Source organism: Suricata suricatta, chromosome 7, assembly GCF_006229205.1.
Source record: "Suricata suricatta isolate VVHF042 chromosome 7, meerkat_22Aug2017_6uvM2_HiC, whole genome shotgun sequence".
In the NCBI taxonomy this organism is placed as follows: Eukaryota; Metazoa; Chordata; class Mammalia; order Carnivora; family Herpestidae; genus Suricata; species Suricata suricatta.
The window spans coordinates 87,970,923-87,993,688 of record NC_043706.1 but is presented as its reverse complement, the minus strand read 5'-3'; the positions used below and the strand labels follow the sequence as shown (position 1 = coordinate 87,993,688).

Sequence of the window (22,766 nt, the reverse complement as noted above, 5' to 3'; positions counted from 1 at the left end):
TTTTTTTTTTTTCTCTGTAAGAGTGAGTCATTGATCTTACTTAGTCCTACAAACTAAAGAATAACAATCTGGCATAGTCAATCTGGCAAACTAATCTATAATAGAGTTTGAACCCATGGCCTTAGATGACTCTGCATAAGACACTAATTAAATGAATGAAATGATCCAATGTTTGCATATAAAATCTATCAGAATTAGCTCTGTTTTCATGAGAATTATCCATTTATGCATTGTTTGGGCACCATTTGGTCAGCATTTACACTAGTAATGAAAATTGCTCACACTGCTGCTTACAATTCATCAAATTCCCTCTGGAAGCTTCCTAGATTCAAGCATGCAGAGTTTGTTGATGATCTGTGGAGCAGGCATAGCTTACTGAGACTCTCATCTGTTTTCAGAGACATGAAATCTAGACTTTAACAATATGCCAGAAATATACAACTTCTACAAGTGTAATTTGACTTTTTTTGTTTAAATCAGGTCCTGAAAATTATTAGATCTTGATTTAGCCTTGCAAAATTGCTTCACCAACATTAACATTATGCTGCTTAGGCAATGAAAAGATAGAATGCATTTTAATGGAAGGTTTGACCTGCAGAAAGATGAATAATTTACCTCAATTTTTGTGCATTATGTTCAACTAATGAAGACAAATGTATTCACTCACTTCAGTAAAGCTGAAGAACTGAAGGCCGGCAATTTTATGCATCTATAATGATGAATATTATAGTACTTATTATATGATGAATTGGGAATTCTAGAAATGGACGGTGAGCAAAACAAGGGGAAAAACATGCTCCTCATACTGATTTCTATTTTTATAAACACTGGCATCTGCCTTAAACAAACAATATGCCTCCCCTAGTACCAATTCTGTATCTCCCACTTCATCAAAGAATGAGAAAGAAAGAAGCAATGAGATCTCCTGCATTTTACATTAGAAAAAAGAAGTGAAGAAAGAAATTTTACATTGTTCATGTGTCAAGGTGATATACTTCTACCATAAAGAGTCAATGAGGGGCACCTAGGTGCCTCGCTCAGTTGAGCATCTGACTTTGGCTCAGATCATGATCTCATGGCTTGAGTTAGAGCTCTGCATTGGGCTCTGTGCTGACAGCTCGGAGCCTGGAGCCTCTTCAGATTCTGTGTCTCCCTCTCTCTCTGCCCCTCCCCTACTGTCTCTCTGTCTCTCAAAAAAATGAATAAATGTTAAAAAACAAAAGAGTGAATGATACAACCTATTGCAACATTTTTTTTACTTTAGGCCATTTATAGGTAAGAGCATTGTAATGAAATAAAAGTTACTGGAGAATCATTAATAAGATTACTGCTATTTTGTATTCATGAACATAAAACAGTTTATAAAGGTAAAATTAAAACCCTATTATGAAACAGGAATATACCCTAACATTTATAATTAAATAATATAACAGAAATAAAATGTATATAACGATTTTGTGTGTGATAAACTTACCTTTAAATCTAACCTTAGTGTTCAAAAGCATTATAAAAATATCTACTTTACATATAAACTTTTCTTCATTTTTATATTTCCAGTTTACATCTTCATGTGTTATGTTTATTTCAGTAGTTTATTTCAGTATGATATGATTGAGTTAATCTGCACTCTGTTCACAGAAATAGTTTTTCACCGACTGAAACTTACTATTGAGTTAACCCCACAAGTAAAATGGAAACAAAAGATATTATAAAATATTTTTGCATCAACAATATGTGCAGACATGAACACAATCCCTCCATCTCCTTCTCAGCTGACACATATTTTATATGTGTGATTAAAGTCATGAGGAAATAACAAATGAAGCATGCCACTAACTCATTGTTAAAACTAGAAATCGTTTTAATGAGACCGCTCAGTCACTTTATAATATTTCTACCAAATTGAACACAGCAAAGCAAAATAACACCAACTGGCCCTAATGGATTTTTTGAGACTGCTGCTTTCCTACCAGCTCATGGACCGCTGAGTCTGCCTCGTCTTCAAAGTGCAATGTGCACTCAACATTCGAAAGAGAGAAACCAAGAAGGCTTTTAGTCTGGGCAGGAAGAAGGGAGGCAATGCAGTAGAAAATGCCATTAAGTAGAAAGGCACCCTGTTCAGATAAATAGATTATCACCTATGGTGAATTAAAAGGCAAGAATGCAACTGCTCACACATTTTAAATATTCCTTAATGAAAACTGCTGCAACTTGCTTTTTTGCTTTACCCCATCTACAGTTTTATTTTTTAAATTTAATTCTTTTGAATGACATAGGAAGTTCAGTTAACTTAAGAGTAAGAACATCAAAACCCTACCATACAGTAAATATCACGTTGAAATAACATTGCTGCCTTCAGGAAAACTGTGAAAGGGATGTAATGTCACCCCATGCTTAATTAAACCAGCGTCTGCTTATTTAGTATTTACCTTCACATCATTGTTGATTGCTCCACTAAGGTATTTTTGTGTAAACAGAGCATCCCTAATTAAATAGCTTATACTGGAGTCATTCAGCAATTTCACAACACACTTTGGACAGTTATCATCATACTCAGAATGATGAATGGTGAGGGCTGCCCCTGGATGAGTCACACCGGAGGAGGCCCACCTCACAGGCTGACAAAAAGCTGCATGGGCTCTTGGGGAGCAAAGGAAAATATATATAATTTTTGAAACATCTCTGATTTCTCACTCCAAAAGAGACAGGCTATTTTCTGTTTTAACCTCCTGCACTTACTCACATGGGCCTCTGTTGACAATGTCTGACAATCTGAACAACAATAAAAGCAGAGAGTGCCTCTCTTTGATCACATTTACAGTATTCGTAAAGAAGAAACTTTCCCTATGGAAAATGGATCCTGCAGAATACACACCCAAAATACTGGGGTATTTCTGGTACTGATCTAAATTTTCAGAACCTGAACCCACATTACTCTGCTTTGAATATATTGATCTCATTAACTCTTGCTGTGAAAAGAACAAGAGCCTCAAATAACATTTTCATTCCTGAATGCACTTTTTTTGGGTTTATGATTAAACAGTTTTCAAACTAAATATATTATAAATAATCTTTAACATACTTGAACAATGGTGATAGGATAGGCAAATGCTAGTTAACTAGTTGAAATTGCAGATTATGATATTGGTTGAAAGTTTACGGGAAGTCATGTGAGCATGTCCTTCTGTTTATTAATGACTAAATAAATATAAATAATTCATGAAGCCATATTTCTAGTAGAGGTATGGCAGAGAAAATCATAAATTACTGCCTGGGATCTTTTTCTCAGAAGTGAAATATTTAAGGGAGTGAAGTATGAAATGCCTCTTTCTAGATGATACTTCTCTGATGAAGTGATACCAGAGAGTTAAGATTCACTCATAATGTATTGAGTCTCAAAATTCATTTTACGCTGTTATGAATGAATAAAATACAATTCACTAAAGAACTTAACATTATCACGTCAAATAGAAGAAAAAGTCATCTAAATAAAAGAAACAAAAAGTATATTGCAATATGTGCAGGTGAATTATTTGAGTATTTTTCCTTTAAATTATTTTTTTCAAATTTTCTCATTCAGAATTAGGTTAAAAATAAAATATAGGCTACATGCATTAAATAACTTTTAGAGATAACAAGAATTTAGTAAATTTAAGTTAATATTTGGCAGTGAATATAAAGAAGAGTGTGCTAAAATATTCGTATTGGTCTATCATTTTGCTGGATTCTAGTACTTTTCAAATTTTTGAATTTTTATTCCTATGTACAGATAATTTCACACTAAAATTCCAAGAATGCCCTATAAAAGTTAGAAATTTATCATGTGCTATTGCCTAATTTAAAAAATTACTTTAATGAAAACACTAATATACTATTATATCCCCATTAATCTATACATAACAAAGAAATGATTCCATTTAGACAAAACTTGATATCTTTAAGTTTCTCATGTGAGAGCCCTTGGCAACATCAATGAATATTCTGCACAATAAGTCAGCTTTCTTTAGAAGGGCAAGACTTGATCTGATCAACTGAGTTGAACAGATAAAAGAAAAAAAAACTACATCCTAAGGCTTATAGTTTAATTTGTTTTTGTTCTTTCATCTTATCTAAAAGACAAGTTTAAAATGAGAGGAAATAGAAATTCTAAGTGCTATATCCATTATTTTCTCTATTTCAAAAAGTTACATTAAAATATAGCTCATATGTCTATTAATATTTTGAATTGTTTTCTATTTTCCTTAATAAGTCTCTACCTTTAGGTAAAAGGTGTCAGAGGTAAACAATGTCAGGGGAAGGGAGGGACTGAAAATGTCCTTTTGATCCTAAGGAGAAAGCAGGAAGCAACCCCCTTGACCTTAACCACAGCAATTTCTACACAACACATCCCCAAAGACAAGGAAATCAAGAGCAAAAATGAACTATTGGAACCTCATTAAGATAAAAAGCTTCTGCACTGCAAAGGAAACAATCAAGAAAACTAATAGGCAACCAATGGAATATGCAAATGACATATCGGATAAAGGGCTAGTACCCAAAATCTATAAGGAACTCACCAAACTCCACACCTGAAAAACAAATAATCCAGTGAAGAAATGGGCAGAAGACACGAACAGATACTTCTCCAAGGAGGACATCCAGATGGCCAAAACATACATGCAACGATGCTCAGCATCACTTATCATTAGGGAAACACAAATCAAAACCACACTAAGATATCACCTCACACCAGTCAGAGTAGCTAAAATGAACAATACTACTGTGGGTGGGAATGTAAACTGGTGCAGCTGCTCTGGAAAATAGTGTGGAGGCTCCTCAAAAAATTAACAATAGAACTCACCTATAACCCAGCAATAGCACTGCTAGGGATTGACCCAAGGGATACAGAAATGCTGATGCATAGGGGCACATGTATCCCAATGTTCATAGCAGCACTTTCAACAATAGCCAAATCATGGAAAGAGCCTAAATGTCCATCAATTGATGAATGGGTCAAGAAGATGTGGTTTATATATACAACGGAATACTACATGGCAATGAGAAAGAATGTAATCTGGCCATTTGTAGCAACATGGATGGAACTCGAGGGTGCCATGCTAAGTGAAATAAGTCAGGCAGAGAAGGACAGATACCATATGTTTTCACTCATAAGTGGAACAGAAGAAACTTAACAGAGGACCATAGGGGAGGGGAAGGGTGAAAATAGTTGGGGAGAGGGAGGGAGGCAAACCATGAGAGATTCTTGAATACTAAGAACAAACTGAGGGCTGATGAGGGAGGGGGAGAAGGGAAGAGGGGTGCTTGGCATGGAGGAGGGCACTTGTGGGGATGAGCACTGGGTGTTATATGGAACCAACTTGATAATAAACTAAAAGGGGAAAAAAAGTAAATGTCCTTTTGTATGTTTCAATAAACTATAACAGAGAACTTCTTTAGAAGTAATTCAACTATTGGGGTATCTGAGTGGCTCAGTTGGTTAAGTGTCCGACTTTGGTTCAGGTCATGACCTCACAGATTGTGGGTTCGAGCCCTGCATTAGGTTTTGTGCTGACAGCTCAGAACCTGGAGCTTGCTTCGGATTCTGTGTCTCCCTCTCTCTCTGTCCCTTTCTCACTCATGCTCTGTTTCTCTCTCTCAAAAATAAACAACCATTAAAAATTTTTTAAGAGAACTAATTCAACTATCATCTTTCTTTTTTAAATAGTTTTCACACCTGGAATATATTAGTGGGTTTCTGAGATTTGTATAATATACTATTTCTATTTACTTTTAGTAAGCATTTCCTCAAAGTGATATAGTATGATAGAGATATTCCTGGTATGCTGGTACATTGTATTTTCAAAACAAATAAGCAAACAAAAAGAAATACTTCCAGTTTAAGGTTTTATATTAGGTAGAAGTCAAAAATATTTTGGGAATTTTAGAATGACAACTGTTATTTTGTAACTATCACTAAAATACCTGTGCCAGAAAGTTCTCACACCACTTCCTCAAAACTTACTTCTCATTACCCTGGATTTCTCAAGTTTGCTTAATGGGGTCATCATATTTTAATGTAGAATGTCATATTAATTATTAGTTCTAAAAGATACATGTTTTCTCTGCTTATAAACCTTGCTGCACCATCATATGTTCAGATGTAGATTTCACCTGCTCAACAAAGGTTAGTGGGTCCACAGAATGCAGAAGCTATTGCTTAGGTTTACAACAAAGAAACAACAATCTCTGCCTTCATCCAGATAATGTAAGGCATCAGAAGATGTGAAGATTTATGAAAATCTGACTTCTTCCATAAACAACACCGAAAAATGCATTTATTTGCTCTAGCATTTTCCAAATGGAACTACAAGCCAATGGGAGCCTAACAAATCACCCCTCATATGTGTGGAAGAGTGTGCTTGATTTTTAAAGTTTATTCTAAGAAGTCAGGTAATCATATTTCTCCATGTAGTTTCTAGTCCAGTCTAGGACAAACTCTCAGAGCTTGTCAAGCATACTACCAGAAAAATCGTTGTGAGCTTAAATTAAATAGACCATAAGTTTTCCTAGTATAACCTTTTAATTTTACCAATCAAAAAAAAAAAAGAAATCTTGAGGTCATAACCTGCAAGTGACTTGTCCAAAATTAAATGATAAGGCTAAATCTAGAATGTCATTGGGCATAATACTGTATGGTATCAGTTTTTAAAAAACTGAAGTATAATTGACATACAATATCCTATTAGTTTTAGTTGTCCATCATAGGGATTCAGTGTTTTTATACATTACAAAATGATTTCCATGTTAAATCCATTTATCATCTATCACCATACAAAGTTGCTATATATGGACTAGATTCCTTGTGCTGCACATTACATCTTCATGATATGTATTTTATTACTGGAAGTTAGTATTTCTTAATCCCCTTCACCTATCCCACCTGCCTTTCTACCCTTCCCTCCTCTGGTAAGCAAGTTTGTTTCCGGTATCTGTGAATCCATTTCTGTTTTTATTTTCCTGTTCATTTTGTTATTTAGATTCACATATAAAGGAAATCACACAGTATTTATCTTTGCCTTACTTCACTGAATATAATACACCTCTCAGTGTATTGCAAGGTTGTTGCAAATGATGATACTTTGTAATAGCACATTATCAGTCTATTGTTTAAAATACAAATTTGTGTATACATCTTTCTATAAATGAATGAAAGGTTACTTGAAAAATTAGGAAGGAAGCCACAAATTCCAAATAAATACTACATGAACTACATGAACTCATAAAATTGGTGAGTTCATTATGTAATTCTTACTGAAAGAAAGAATTATACCAGATCTAACTGTGGCGAGTGCTGCAGGTTGAGCACTCCATCACCACAAAAACTTTGCTCCTCAATCAGTAATTATGAAAACTCAATCATTAATAAATATGTATCATGTATTAGAGTTAATTATAAAACTTTGGAATTAATACATATATTGGCATAACAACAGCACGGTTTTGGGAGTTTTTTTCTTGTTTCAGGTAATAAAGGGATTTGTTCTGTGTGCAGAATTTATAAACAACAAAAACATCAACTATCACCATACACTATGTAGTCAAAACAAGTTAAAAATAAAATATTCCACCTCGAAAATATTTTCTTGCGTGTAATTTCTAAACAATTACCGTTGAGTTTTAATAACCTAACTTCTAGTAAGGTTTGAATTAGCATACATTTAATTTCTTACTTTTTAATAAACATTCTACTTAGTTTGGAGAATTCCCATTGCACAATTTACCCCCAATGCATCAAATTTCAGCTACATTTGCATACTTGAGGAATAAGAATCTGAGGTTTTGGGGTTTTTTTTGTTTACTTGTTTTCATTTCTATAGTGACTGTGGAAGCACTATTTTGGGTTTGCTATATACAAAGAGCAATTTGTAGTATTACAGGAGCTAGTATCTCAAAATTCCCTCTAAGCCAGTTTGAACTACTTTGAACTACATAGTATATTAGAGAAAAATTTACATGATAGAATTTAATGTAGAATTTTTTTGGTGAAGTTATTACATAAGATGGAAAAGTTTTGGATTTCTGAGACATTTGAAAGCTGCTAGAAATGATCTCAAAGGAACAAAGACTCTTTATAGTACTGTAATTTCTGGAATTTATTTTGAAATTGGATTTTTATAAATCTATGCCCAACTTTCTATTATATATGTTAGTTCATTTGAATGAAATATTTCAAAATTAAACTTAAATTTATGAGTGAAGATAAACTAATACCATTATGCTATTTATTAAGGATGAATACATGAAGGTCAGTTTTGACCCACTCGTTAACAAACTTGCAGAAGATAAGGCTCAGAAAATTTTTAATGTTATTATTTAATGTTATTGTGATGGGCCAGTGAATAACTGTTTTCCCCTTTATTTCAAAAACTACGTTGATGTTAATCAAAACATGTTAAATGTGTTTTTTTCTATGATGTACTATTAGTTTTCTGTTTCTGGTGTAACAAATTACCATAAATTTAGTGGCTAAAAACAACACAAATGTATTATCTAATATTCTGAAGATCAGAAGTCCTAAAAGTGATGTGTCTGCAGACCTGCATTCCTTCTTCAGCCTCTAGAAAGAATTTGTTTCCTTGGATTCTAAACTAACTCTTAAAGGTCCTCTGTACTGCGTGGCTGGTGGCCCTTTGTTCCGTGGCTAGTTCAGCAGGCAGCACTCTCAGATCTCCTCTGTCTCTTTCTCCCCTCAACTTCCTGACACCATGGTCTGAAGGTTTGTGACCACCCAAATTCTTATGTTGAAACTTAATCTTCAATATGCATTTTGGGGTGGGAACCTTGGGAGGGAACTCGTTCTTAGATGTAGCTCCCCTGAGGGAGCTTATAAAAGGGACTCTAGAGAAATCCCTGACTATTCAGCCATGTAATAGACGTCTATTAAACAGGAAGCAGGTCTCACCAGACAAGGGGTCAGCTGGCACCTGGATTTTGGACATCTAGTTTAAAGAACTGTGAAAAATAAAGTTCTGCTTTTAATGAGCCACCCAATCTCTGGCATTTTTTTACAGGTGCCGGAATGGATTCAGAAATTCTTCCTTTCACTTCTATTGTCATGTCTCCTTAACTGTGATTGGCACCTTGTGCCTTCTTTTTTTTAAGGACCCACCTAGTTAATCCAAAATAATCTCCCTATTTTAAGATTCTTAACTAATATCTGCTAGATCGCCTTTGTCTTATAAGGTAACATGATCACATATTTTGTGGATAGGCTGTGGACATTTGGGAGATCCATTATTAAGCCCACCACATATACATGTGTGCTGTAATATTACATATTAGTACACTTATTTATCAGATGAATATACATCTTCATATATATTGTACACATATATGAAGTTCAATAAAGCAAATGTTCATTGTTTGTCTTTTCTGGCAATTATTATCCTTTATTTCATTTCATGGTTATTATAGAAAATAATTTTGTCATATGAAAGCAGAAGGATGTTATAAATGATTAATCCAGATGTCAAATAATCTAGATACATTACTGGAAAACAGCCTTCTATTTCTCTTAATCTAAAATTAAATATAAAACAAATATCCACAGGAACAAATGAACCATTTGTGTCTCATTCTTTTAATTAAATTTCTAAGTCAAATACTATACTCATAAGCCAAAAATCTGAAAAAATAAAATACAAAACCAATTTGATTCATAAAATACTTTTTAAACACAGAATTGAGAAGGTCTTTTATGTTGATGCTATGTTTTTTTCAATACAGATACAGTAAAAATATCTACTGACCATTTTGATAGAAATCAATTTTTCTTTTCTTACTTACTGATTTAGAAGCAATTGTCCAAATTGCTTCCTGATTTTATACAGTAAGAGAACATAGCAAGATAGATTTGTTTAAAACAAAATTCCTAATGGCATATGGAGACTTTGTTTTTCCTCCTCCTTACAGCCACAAAGATTAATGAACAAGAACAAGTGACTGACATAAAACCTACCCATGGGGGTGCCAACGCCATAACCTTTGGAGTCTATAAGGCCGCCAATCTGTGTCAGGTTACAGTTCCGCTGGGTAACAAACTCGATGGTTGTTGACTCCATTAGGAAAGCATAATCAGAGGTGAGGACTCTCTGGATTCCTTCTTCATTACTTTTGACGAGTACCGACTGCCTCCTGCTACTCATAAAGGCCCACATTTTGTCATACGTAGATATTTTTGATTTCTGGGGGAAAATAAAGTAGGTAAGAAATATATTCCTCAGTTGACATATGATCTTACAAAATTTAGATGGAACTGACTATACTTCATTTAAATTTATTTTACAAACATATCAAAAACCACTTAATGTTCAAAATGTGCAGCTAGTAAATCATAGAATCCAATAAAAAAGAGAAAACAACAAGATTTATAAGGAGGAAACTTCATGCTTGTCTCTTACATGAGTATCTCGTGTATAATTTTGTCTTTCACCATTACTATAACATCAAGTTTAGAAGACACAGACACTGGAGACCAATGGACACTGTAAAACTTTGAGGGTTTTTTTGTGTGTTTCTTGTTTGTTTGTTTTTTTTTTCCTAGTTTGGTTGGCTATGAGACCCAATGCCACATCACCCTCCAAGAATACACAAGGATGTAGGCTGAACAAATATAAGGAGTTTGTTACAAGTAAAAATTTCCACTGAGCTGCAATCAGGACACCACAGAGGCTCCAGCAGCCAGCTTCAGGACAACAGGAAAGCTGTCAGTCACATCTATAAACCAACTAAGATTCCTGAACCAGTAAAACCGAATCGTTTTTATATCCAACTGACAATTCTCAGTGAGGCTTCACTAGGATTTTATTAGTAAAGGGACTAAATGGCTTTTGTTCAGAAGCCACGGGTGAAGCCACAAACATGAAAAAGTTAGCATCTGCTTATAGGGAGCCCATCGGTAAGCCCTTAATCCAGTTAAACTCTTATACAAATACAAAAATAATACTGAAGCTATAAAATCAAGGAGGATATTAACTCTATTGGTTGCACTGTCATAAAAAGTTAAAACTATTTTCAAATACATAGATATGCAAACTTTTACAGCTTAAGCACGTATTTAGTCCTATATGAGCCAGGTCTTAAATGAGATATTACCACTCCTTCTACTAAAAGGCACAACAATATTTAGAAAAATTCTGGCATGATTTCAGTGATAAAATAGGAAGAAAACCTTAAATTTACCGGAGGAAAGAAAACCTAAGTGTATAATAAGTGTTTTCTGAAAACAAGTATAGCATTAGAACTAAGAGAGGGTAGAAATTCAAACTTTTGCTCTTCCAGGAAACACTAACACATGCTAAAAAGCCAGTGGCTCGAGTTTGAAAGACTGCATCTAGAAAGTCTAGCATAAGATTGATAGGACTACAAATTTGAGCAGCCATGGTGGCAGGTCAGTTATTTTAAAGTAAAATAAGCATATGTTGGAAGTAGGAAAGGAAAATGAAAGGAATATTTAAGGTTATGATGAAATCCTTATTAGTTAATCCTTAATAGTTAAGACCAATAGTGATTTTGTTTTTCTTTTGAGAGAGAGAGAGAGGGAGGGAGTGCACACATGCATGCGGGGGAGGGGCAGAGATAAAGGGAGAGACACAATCCTAAGCAGGACCTGCTCTGTCAGTGCAGAGCCCAACTCAGGACTCAAACCCACAAACCATGAGATCAGAACCTGAGCCGAAACCAAGAGTCAGATGCTGAACCACCTGAGCCACGCAGACAACCCACAATAGTGAGATTTTGAATATATTCATTTGGATTCCCAAGTCAGTAACATAATGATAATAGCCAGCAGTTCCTTTCAAAGATTAAAAAAACACTTTTTTCTCTTAATATTTTGCATTAAGCGAGACCTAAATGCAAAATAAAATCAAAATTAAGTAGATTAAGTAGATTTTACATAAACAATTAAACTGGACATATTTGTCGATTCAGTAAATCTGTGGCTGATAAAAAAATAGATACAAAATCCCATAAATGATAATACTAAAAATGTCATTACCTGAAAACTCAACATTTGATAATTTAAAATGTAACTCTTTGGGATGCCTGGGTGGCTCAGTCAGTTAAAGCATCTGACTTTGGCTCAGGTCATGATCTCACAGCTTGTGGTTCCAGCCCCACATCGGGCTCTATGCTGACAGCTGGGAGCCTGGAACCTGCTTTGGATTCTCCCTCTCTCTACACCTCGTCCACTCATACTTTGTCTCTCTCTCTCTCTCAAAAATAAACATTAAAAAATTTTTTAAATAAAATAAAATGTAACTCTTAAAAGAAGAGTGATACTGAAATATTATGGTATTATGATATTAGTATTATGATATTACAAAGTAAAATCATAACATGGTCATACTCTCTGAGGCCTAAACCAAGCAGAGAAATAAGAAAGTATACATAAAGTTATTTTTACCTGTGGTGGCCATAAATTGCCTAAATTCCCTCCTTTGTTTCAGTTACAGAACATTAGCAATTAATGTTTTATTGCTTTAGTTACATGATTTCCAATTACAGGTAACACATTCCATCCATGATAAAAGTTAATTTAAATAAAACTTGAAGCCTAGTGTTTTTGTCCCAAAGACAAGGGGACTCAGAATGTTTATAATGATAATAATCCTTTAAATATGTCTAAATATTTATAAAATTATACATAATTTTATCTTTCTCTTTTTATTGTATTATATGTTATATTCAATATGTAATATACATTTTTAAAATACTAATTGTACTTTCTAATTTAAAAATTATATAACACAAGCAACTTAAAAGAGAGAAATTCTTTTTTAACAGAATAATAACATATCCACTGTTAATATGTTGCTGTGTAAACAGATCAAACTTTTTTAACAACTGAAAACCAAGAAACTAAGGACCATTTCTAATCTATCCCCTATAGATACATATAGTTTAATTTTAAATTAATATGAGTGTACTATTATTTTACATTTGAAATATCTAATCTATAAAATAAAACTTTATTTGATATAATCTATAGATTTTACAAAACGTATTTTCATGTAAAATGCTTTGAATGCTTTCCTGCACTGATATTTTATTTTAATGAGCACCTCTTAGAAATTACTATTGATAATCATTTTGAAACTAATCATTTCCAACCTTCCATTGCTATATAAGATCTCTCATTGATTTACATTTGATTTTCAGAAATCTATTGTCTATCGTTTTTGTACAGCTTCACTCATTTTTCCTGTCTGCAGAATATATAAGCATTTCTGTTATTCTTAAAGTTGTAGAATACGTTTAGATAGAGAAGACACCCAATTTTTTTGTTTCTCTTAATAAGACCAAAAACCCAAATAAGAAATATTTCAGTTTAAGGGCTCCTGGATGTCTCAGTCTGTTAAGTGTTAGGCTTCGGCTCAGGTCATGATTTCTCAGTTCATGGGTCCGAGTCCTGTGCTGACAGCTAACTCAGAGCCTGGAGCCTGTCTTCAGATTCTGTGTCTCCCCCTCTCTCTGGCCCTCCCCTGCTCATGGTGGCTCTCTGTCTCTCTCTCTCTCAAAAATAAATAAAACATTAAAATAAAAGAAATATTTCAGTTTAGAAATATATATTCTACATGGATTGGTTGTTTGATTTATTGTCATTCTTTGACCAGAATTTCTAATTCAGCACAGTCATGTCTTTGCACTTCCCATTTATGGCTGTGAAACACAAATGTAAAGCCCAAAGTGTGATTAAAAACCATAGACTTTGTAAATTCTGTGTGTGTGTGTGTGTGTGTGTGTGTGTGTGTGTGTGTGTGTGTTGTGGGGGTGGAGATGCCTTTCAATTCTCACCTATTTCTACAGAAAGTTGAAAAGGTGGACTAATTTTTGGCAACTCCTGGCATATTATTACTTCTATTCTATTGAGTGCTGAAGAGAACCCAGTGCATCAACGGTTTAAAAACAAAAGGACTGCACAACATGAATTTTACTGAAACTTTCAAATTTAAAACCTTCACATTTAAAGCAACTAAGACAGCTTGCAATGTATTTAAACAGAGTAGCTGAACAAATTCATAAGCTGAATAGGAAGCTTTAGGATGCTTTTTTTCTCTACAAACTTAACCATTCTGAAATAATTGGTTACTTATACTTAAGTAATATGTAGATTCTGAATCACACAGGCTGAGACAGAAGTAATGATCACTAGCTGTATGTCTCTTACTAATGGAATCTATGTTCTTCTGTTAGCCGTTTAATCTCTTTGAATTTCAGTGTGCGTAATAGTCAAATATATTTGCCAACTTTGCAGTGTTTTTGTGAGGCTCAAATAAGACACTGCATGTGAGCATGCTGTGCAATAGGAATATATTTTTATAATTCCAATTATTTTTTAAAAAGAGAGCATACTACCACCAAATGCTTATATGTTAATTTTCCTAAAAAATACGAGGAGTGTGTCAAAGATGGCAGGCAGGTTGGCTATCACCTTTGAGTACATATTCTCTCCTATGGTTTGAATCCACAGGCACAAAAGAATGGAATGTATGACAGAAATGACTTTTTGGAAGATAGAAATCAGTAAAATGAATTGTAACTCAGTTAAGTAACCTTTAGAACCCTCTTTCTCCCACCGATGTCTCAGAGATGGGAATTTCTACATCCCTCTCAAAGCCAGAATAATCAAAGTTCTTTAAAAACATTAGATCCTCGTTCCCTTACTTTCTCTGAGCAGCATGGTGACTGCTCCATCCCACCCAAGCAGACGACTAGAAGTTTTATTCTCTGGAGAGGAAACCAGAACACACCGGACACAGGTAAGCCAGGGGAGGATATATTGGAACCAGAAGAAATTTAAGTTGGAATCTATTACCAATGTCAGGCCTTTTTCTGTCCTGGTTCTTAGAATTCCTCCAGAAGAGACAAGAGAAGATTTTTTCAAGTAAATCTGAACTGAACCAGAGAGTTGATAATAATGATGATGATCATAGTCATCATAATATCACTTAACTCAGATAAAGTTCAACATGTGTGATACATTAATTGAAATTATTTATAAATATTAAATAATTTAAATTTTACAAGATTTATATTAAGTGATAACTACTTTTTCTGCCATCTTACAAATGACACACTCGAAACAAAGAGAGGTTAATCGTTTGCCCAAATTCATGTAGCTACTTTCTTCCAAAACCAGGAGTCAAACATTGGCAGATTAGCTACTGAGTTTATATTCTTAATCATTGTATTACATCAATTCTATCTAAGGTCACATGTCACAGATTTCCAACAAAATGATCTACCGTATTACCCTCTAGCAAGGCTCACGATCTTTCAGCTTTGAACAAGCATCCAGAGTTTCCAGTGAGCCTTGTAGAGTCTCTTATAGATCATCAAACAGCAAGGGTAACCATATAGTTGAAGGGAGCCTCTAACATGAAATATAAAGAATAAAACAAGCAAAATAGCATATATGCACTCAAAGAGTTAAAAGATTAAAAAAATAAATGGACTCTGTTGAGAGAAAATTGTTGATTTTCTGACATCAGGCGGTGCCTAAATAGCTCAGTTGGTTAAGCACTGGACTTCGGCTCAGGCCATAATCTCACAGTTCAGGAGATCGAGCCCTACGTCAGGCTTCCTGTTGTCAGCATAGAGCCTGCTTCAGATTCTCTGTCTCCCTCCCTCTCTCTGTCTCTCTCTCTGTCTCTCTCTCTCTGTCTCTCTCTCTCTCTCTATATATATATATATAATAAGCATTTTAAAAATTAAAAAAATAAAAATCTGATATCAGAAATCAAAGCCTAGTCAAATTTTAGAAAATAAAGTTTAAAGGAATCTCCAGAAAAGTCATAAAAAAAGTTAAAAAGACAGGAAGAAGGAAAGCAGTGATATCTGGAGGCTGAGCCCATGTCAACTACATGATCAGAGGTGAAGAACTTTCTAGACAAGGGAAAAGCAGTTAAGAGATGCAATCTTGGACATGAATTTGATGGGTTGACATAACTGAAGGAAGTACACATTGGTTGGGTCACACGGAGTCAAGGAACATGGTACTAGAAGATGGTAATAAAGAAATACATAAGGGGTGACCAATATAACCTTACTGTTTCCCTCCGCCTTCTCAATTTTAGACAAGTTTCTTCCTGTATCCAGGCCCCTGACCTCACTTTTACCCCAGCCATTCCAGAACTCTGATGGACTAATAAGCACTGAGGTCCCTTCCCTCCTTTTTCTTAGATTATTCACTTTAGAAAATTATGTAATTGTAAATTCTTATTTTGAATCTTTGAGATGCAAATCTTTTTAAAAGCCTCTCCTCAGTTTTATCATCCTGCACCATCTTTCTCAAGGACCCAGAAGCCATCCTTGAAATATAATCATCAAAGAAGATAAGCACCTCTACCATCCCGTCTCTCTGGGAAGCAAAGAGCTTAATTTATAGGGGCACTTTACTCTAAGTTATAAAACTACCTCCTGTCATGAAGACACTATTTTTTCTTTGGGTAAGGCCAATTAACAAACACAGATGGCTACGATGCCCATTCCACAGCTCCTAGGAGCTCACGGCAGAAGTCTACATAGGAAAACAGTACTTGTACTAGGGAAGTAGTGTGTTGGAGATGGAGAGAAAACTAAGACTTCAAGGTGTGTGTGTGTGTGTGTGTTATGGATTATGTTTGATTATTATTAGACTACAGGAAGTAAGATGAAGTTTAGGTTGGATGAGCATTGGTTTCTGGCTCAAACATGAGAGGCACCAAGAAAGAAAAAAAATCAAAAGAAGGCTGATGGAAAAGATTATACCTAGTAGGCTGGTTGGAGGTACCAAAGAAACAGTTAATAAATCTGTCATGTGAAGTTGGATATCTAAATCTGCAGTACAGGGAAAGGTCAAGCTAAAAATAAAGATTTTGGAGTCTTCTTGAATATAGAAGACCAAGTAGTGGATAGATGAGAAAAAAATTATAAAAGAAGAATTCCAGGATCAAGCTTGGTAAAATTTTGAATTTCACAGGCTGGCAAAGAAAACTGAGCCTGAAAATGAGATGCAAAAAAAAAAAAAAAGTGAACAAAGATTAAGAAAGAAAATTTGGAAATCGTGGTGCCACAGAAATCAAGGCAAGAGGATATTTAGTGAGGGAATGCTTACCTCAAATGATTTGTCCAAAAAAATGCATACAATGAGAACAAAATAATTTTCTTTGGATTTAGCAAGAAAGACTTTTTTAGTACTTTTAGCAAGAGCTAATTTAGAGGAGTAAAGTATTTAGAAGTCACACAGAAGTGGATTAAGGAAGGATTTGGAGGAAGTGACATGGAGCCAGAAAGTGCCAAAAAAGAAAAAAATATATATATCAGTAAGCAGGCCTCTGAAAAACAGGAGACCCATGGCAGTAGATAGGATAATATTTTGGCTTAGGTAAGATTTTCAAAGATTAAAGAGATTGAAGCATGTTTAAATGCCAATGGGAAGGTATCAGGAGAAAAGAGAGGTTTAAAAAACCAGAGAAAGAAAGACAATTAATAATGCAAAGTTTTAGTAAGGTAGAAACTCTAGCAGAAGAAAAGAGGATTTAAAACACTGCAATTGGCTTGACCTATGATTTCAAAATATTTATATTAAGCATATGTGGAATTATACTGACACTCTACAGTTTATTATGTAAGGAGGAAATAAGAAGCCTCAGCCAGATTTATTCCTAGGAAGACAGAAAGTGTTGAACATGTTGAAAGTAAAATAGACTATAGAATCTTTAAGGTTAAAATCAATAGATGGAAGCTGTACAAATTAAACATTAGGAATAAAAACACATTGGAGTGCCTGGATGACTCAGTCAGTTATGCGCATGACTCTTGATTTTGGCTCAGGTCACCGTCTCATGTTTGTGCGTTGGAGCCCTGAACCTGGTTCAGCACTGACAGTGTGGAGCCTGCTTGGGATTCTCTCCCTCTATCTCTCTGCTCCTCCCACGACCTCTCTCTCTCTCTGTCTCTCTAAATAAATAAATGAATAAGTTTGAAAAAAAGAATATAAAATAATTTTTAAGAAGGAATAAGAACACATTTAAAGTCAGTAAGCAGGAAATTAAAAATGAAATTAATAGGGTGCCTGGGTGGCTCAGTGGTTGAGCGTCCAACTTCCACTCAGGTCATGATCTCACGGTTTCACGGGTTTGAGCCCCACATCGGGCTCTGAGTTGTCAACACAGAAGCCTATGTGGGATTCAGTGTCTCCCTCTCTTTCTGTCCTTCCCCACTTGTGCTCTGTCTCTTTCCATCTCTTAAAAATGAATACATGTTTAAAAAAATTTAATGAAATTAACAATCATAAAATACTTGTACATTGAGTATAAAAGTTAAATGTAAACTTACTTAGAAGAAAGGACATATCAAGCTGTGAATTAGACTGTAGGTGAAAGATGGATCTTGTTGAAAGAACCAGGTATACTATGTTTTGTTTAATGTACTGTGATTAAGATTGGTTTTATTCAATGAAGTCATTACCAACTATTGTCAAAGGACAGGATAAAATCATGGATGGGAGCTAAGAAAATGTACAGTCTCTGCAGGTTTTTCTAGCTTTGGTGTTACAGAGAGGAAAGGAACTATGTAAGAAACTAGGAATGATTCAGGAATTGGGACATAGCTTGGCCCTGTGCATCTCTGCTGCTAACTGATTAGGCAAGAGTTTCAAGAAGAATGTATTATTTATATGCAATATGAAAAACAAAAGTCAGGTAATAAACTAAGCGAGAAATAATATAATTCTATTTAAAGAACTTATTGAGATAATGACAAATTAGAGCATAAGAGAAAAACTGTTCAGATAGAGTTTAGCCAAGTGAAAGAAATATAGAATTATTGGGGGGGGGAATCTTGTTCTATTCCTTTACTTAACACAGATGAGAGACCTAAGGATACTTCATAAGAAGAAAAGAAAACCAATTAGCAGTGAAGGTAGATTTGGAAAGAAAAAAGTAATGATAGGATTAATGACATCATAATTTTACAGAAGAATTTTAATTACCTAACAAGATAATTACTTCTTTGGCAAAGATGAGAAATATCCCTAAGTATTATCCTTACAGTTATGTTTTATATAAAAATTTAGATAGATACAGTTAAGCAAATAAGTTAAATCATGACTCAAAGAGATTTCTGGAAATGTATATAAAGTCAAATCACTACAGAGGAAAAGCGTATTTAAAATTTTCTAAAGAAAATCTTATTTTCTCAAGAAACTTACCTTGTCATTCTGAACACTGGATTCAATTTCTAGGTGGTGGTGGTGGTTGTTTTTGTGCCCCACTTAAAGACACTTTTTCTTCTATGTTAAGTCGGATGGATTTAGGATGTCAATGTTTAGCCATGTTTATTTTATCAAAATGCTGAGGTTTGTAAGCTGATTGGGTTTCTGCTACATCAGCACAAAACCAATGAAACTAGTTCAGAAGGCATTGTCTTTTATAATAGTTTTACGGGCTATGAAACATCAACAGAAGAATAAAAGAAAAGATTTTTGTCAAGAATAAACTTAAAAAGAGTAAGAAACATAATATTTTTTAAAAATTCAAAGATGCCAAATGGTTTGTGCTTTAAAAACAACACTCTGTTAATACTTAAAATATTTTAAACACAGAGCTAATGATTTAAAATTTAAGGATATATTTGCTTTAGTTTCTGACAGAACTCAAAGTTTACAACCTGAAATTATTTGGCTCTTTGCAGATCTCAAACAACTAATGGTGTTAGGCATTGTGTCTCTGAGCGTTTTTGAGAGAGATTTTGATAAGTGGTAAGATTACTGTAAGGATAATGATGTGAAATTCTGTTTCTATCTCTTGTAAAATGTTATAAAAGTGAACAAAGCAAGGATTACTCTTGTACCATTTGCATAGAACTTTTCTTACTGGAAGCAACATAATTTACAAACATAAAGCCACCCTCTTAAAAAAAAAAAGGCCGTTGGCTTAAATTCTTTATACACAAACAAATTTTTTGTCACAAATGAATTATTCATCCTTATCCATTTTGTTTGCTGTCAAATACAAATTAAAATTTAGAAACCATATTGTGCTCATTAAACCTGTCAGATAGACTAAAAATGATAAGAAAATAACATTATTAATATTTGTGTAGCCTCCAGAAGCAGGAATTTTAAAATTAACTTTTAAAGTATGTTCTAGGGGAAAGTTTATTTTCATGAATGAGACTCCAAATCCTTAATATTAATCTTCTTTGAGCTCTCATGACCACAAAGTGTGAAGATCACAAAGACAATCCAGTACTATTGTGATATGGTCTATTATACATAACATTAGAAGTATTGACTGTAACTCAGATTCTTTAAAAAATGTTAATCAAGTGGTACAAAACCCAAAACATCTTGAAATAATCTAAAAAAAAGACCTTCTGTTAAGAATCTGCTTATTTTTATTTAAAAAACAAACATTCAGGGGAAAAATGTTTTGTCTTCTAAACCATTATGTCTGGCAGAATTAGCAGGACTGTGGTGTATGGATGAATATGGTGAAATTACTAAAGGAGGCAGTTATTTCTAACTAATTTTCATAATTAGCAAAGTAAATTTGGTGGTGCTGGACACTGACTCAAATCATCCCTTCTCAGTAAAATTCACATAACCTATTTTATTTCTAATATTAACCTAAATATTTAGACAGAAGTGCTATAATAACATTTCTTATTTTTTATGAAAAAGTCACATGTAATAATCCTTAATATAAGGTTTGGAAATACCCCATACCACGGTTTTCCTTGGTAAAGGAGAATTTGGCTAAGATTTGCATTTTAATTTTTTATTACAGTAAATAAATTACCAACAATACTGGAACATATGTGCTAGGTAAGAACAGCTGAGCCCTATCTGGACTCATCTGACCTTGGTCACTAGGAAATTAGAGTTAATTCAGGAAAACAGGACTGAAGCCATATGTGGTTCATATCAAAGATGGATCTGAGGCTAGTGCAGTGATCTGAAAGCATTTGGTTGTTAGCAGACCTGTCAGTCCTTGGAATAATTCTGGCAGTTTTGTCTCAAAGCATCTGCAATCTCTTAAAACAGGATATTTGAAGAGAAGGACAATGAAACAATGTTTTTCTTGTGTTACTGAGAGTTAGTAGAGGAATAAGAGACAGCATTGTGAGCAAGCATAACATGATGGGCAGCAAGTTTAAAATGATCTGGTGCAGTTAAAGGCGGTTATTGTTTTTAGGTGGTGAACCAATATATCACAACTCAGTCTGCACTATTCAGAATCTCGGATATAATGAGTCTTCTGGTTATTGCACTTTATTCTTTAAATGAGGTGTCCTGAACTTTCCTGGTCAAATAGTTTCTTTCCTTATAAATAATAGTAATGAACGATATATTTTACTGTCATTGGCCAATTTAAAACATTTTAGGAAACGATTTCACCAGGTTAATGGAAGACCGTGAATAATCCCAAATTTCTCAGCTGTATCCAATAAAGCTTCCCTACCAATTTCACAGAAATGTTATGATGAATAAATGAAAAGAAATATGAGGTTACTTTGACAAGCTATTAAGCTTTCTAAATATATCAGGATGTATTCTTATCTCAAGTTTAATGTAATCAATCAATGGAGAAAAGGTAACTCTATACTATAACTGCAGCATTTGTCCACTGTTATTCTATCTATGTCTTTACCTGTAGAATAATTTATAATTTTTAGAAATATGGAAGCATTCACTTGCTTACTCATTTACTCAGATTTTTTTTAATTTTAACATTTATTGTGCACCAGCCAGGTGGAAGGGCTCATGCCGCGATGTGTTTGCAGAGATTAGCCAAACAGAGCATGGCCCCTCTCAGCAAACCTTAAAGTCTCATAATACATGCCCAATAAACTAAGAACTATGAAGCAATGTGATAGGTGCCATGACAAATGACAGATAAGGTGTAACAACAGAAAGCCAGAGGAAGTTTCTTTCCTTTAAGAAAGTGATTCAAATCACTCATGGGGAGCCTGGGAGACCCAGTCAGTTAAGCATCAGACCTCAGCTCAGGTCGTGATCTCATGGTTCCAGCCCTACATGTGGCTCTGCGCTCACAGCTCAGAGACTGGAGCTTGCTCAAGATTCTGTGTCTCCCTCTCTCTCTCTGCCCCTCCCCTGCTTGTGCTCTATGAATAAGTGTAGGAAACACACACACACACACCACAAAAAACTTAGCCTTTGTAACTCTTTTTTTAATATTTATGCATTTATTTTGAGAGAAAGAGAGAGAGAGTGAGAGAGAAGGAGAAAGAGAGAGAGAGATAAAGCGCCTGCACAAGCGAGGGAAGGGTAGAAAGAGAATCTGCCTTTTGAGAGAGGCAGAAAGAATCCCAACTAGGATCCATGCTGTCAGCACAGAGCTAATCGTGGGGCTGGAACTCACAAATTATGAGATCATGACCTGATCTGAAACCAAGAGTCAGTCCCTTAATCAGCTGGGCGACCCAGGTGCCTCTCAACACTGGAAACTCTTAAAAGAGACATCATTCTCACTTTTGGCCAATACCTTTTCCAGAGTTTCATAGTTTTATTGGGAGATTATGCAAATCTCACCAAAGTATTTTAAAGATATATATAATATCTGTATTGCTATAACCTTATTTCATTAAACTATACATAAAAATTAATGTTTGTTTCTAAATAGAAAATAAATGGCCTTAGTTGAGTCCAGAGACTTAAAAGGAAAGAGATGAACTGTCTCTCTCTCTCAGAAATAAACATTAAAAAATAATAAAATAAA

The 22,766-nt window shown here is 34.3% G+C and overlaps 1 protein-coding gene across 1 annotated transcript in view; it reads right to left on the bottom strand.

Annotated features, from left to right (window-relative positions):
- Positions 1-22,766, bottom strand: part of GRIK2 (glutamate ionotropic receptor kainate type subunit 2) — a 622,100-nt gene that overhangs the window by 24,234 nt on the left and 575,100 nt on the right. Inside the window, exon 15 of the mRNA XM_029945013.1 lies at positions 9,998-10,223. Coding sequence (XP_029800873.1) covers positions 9,998-10,223 — 226 coding nt within the window. The remainder of the gene's footprint in view (positions 1-9,997; positions 10,224-22,766) is intronic.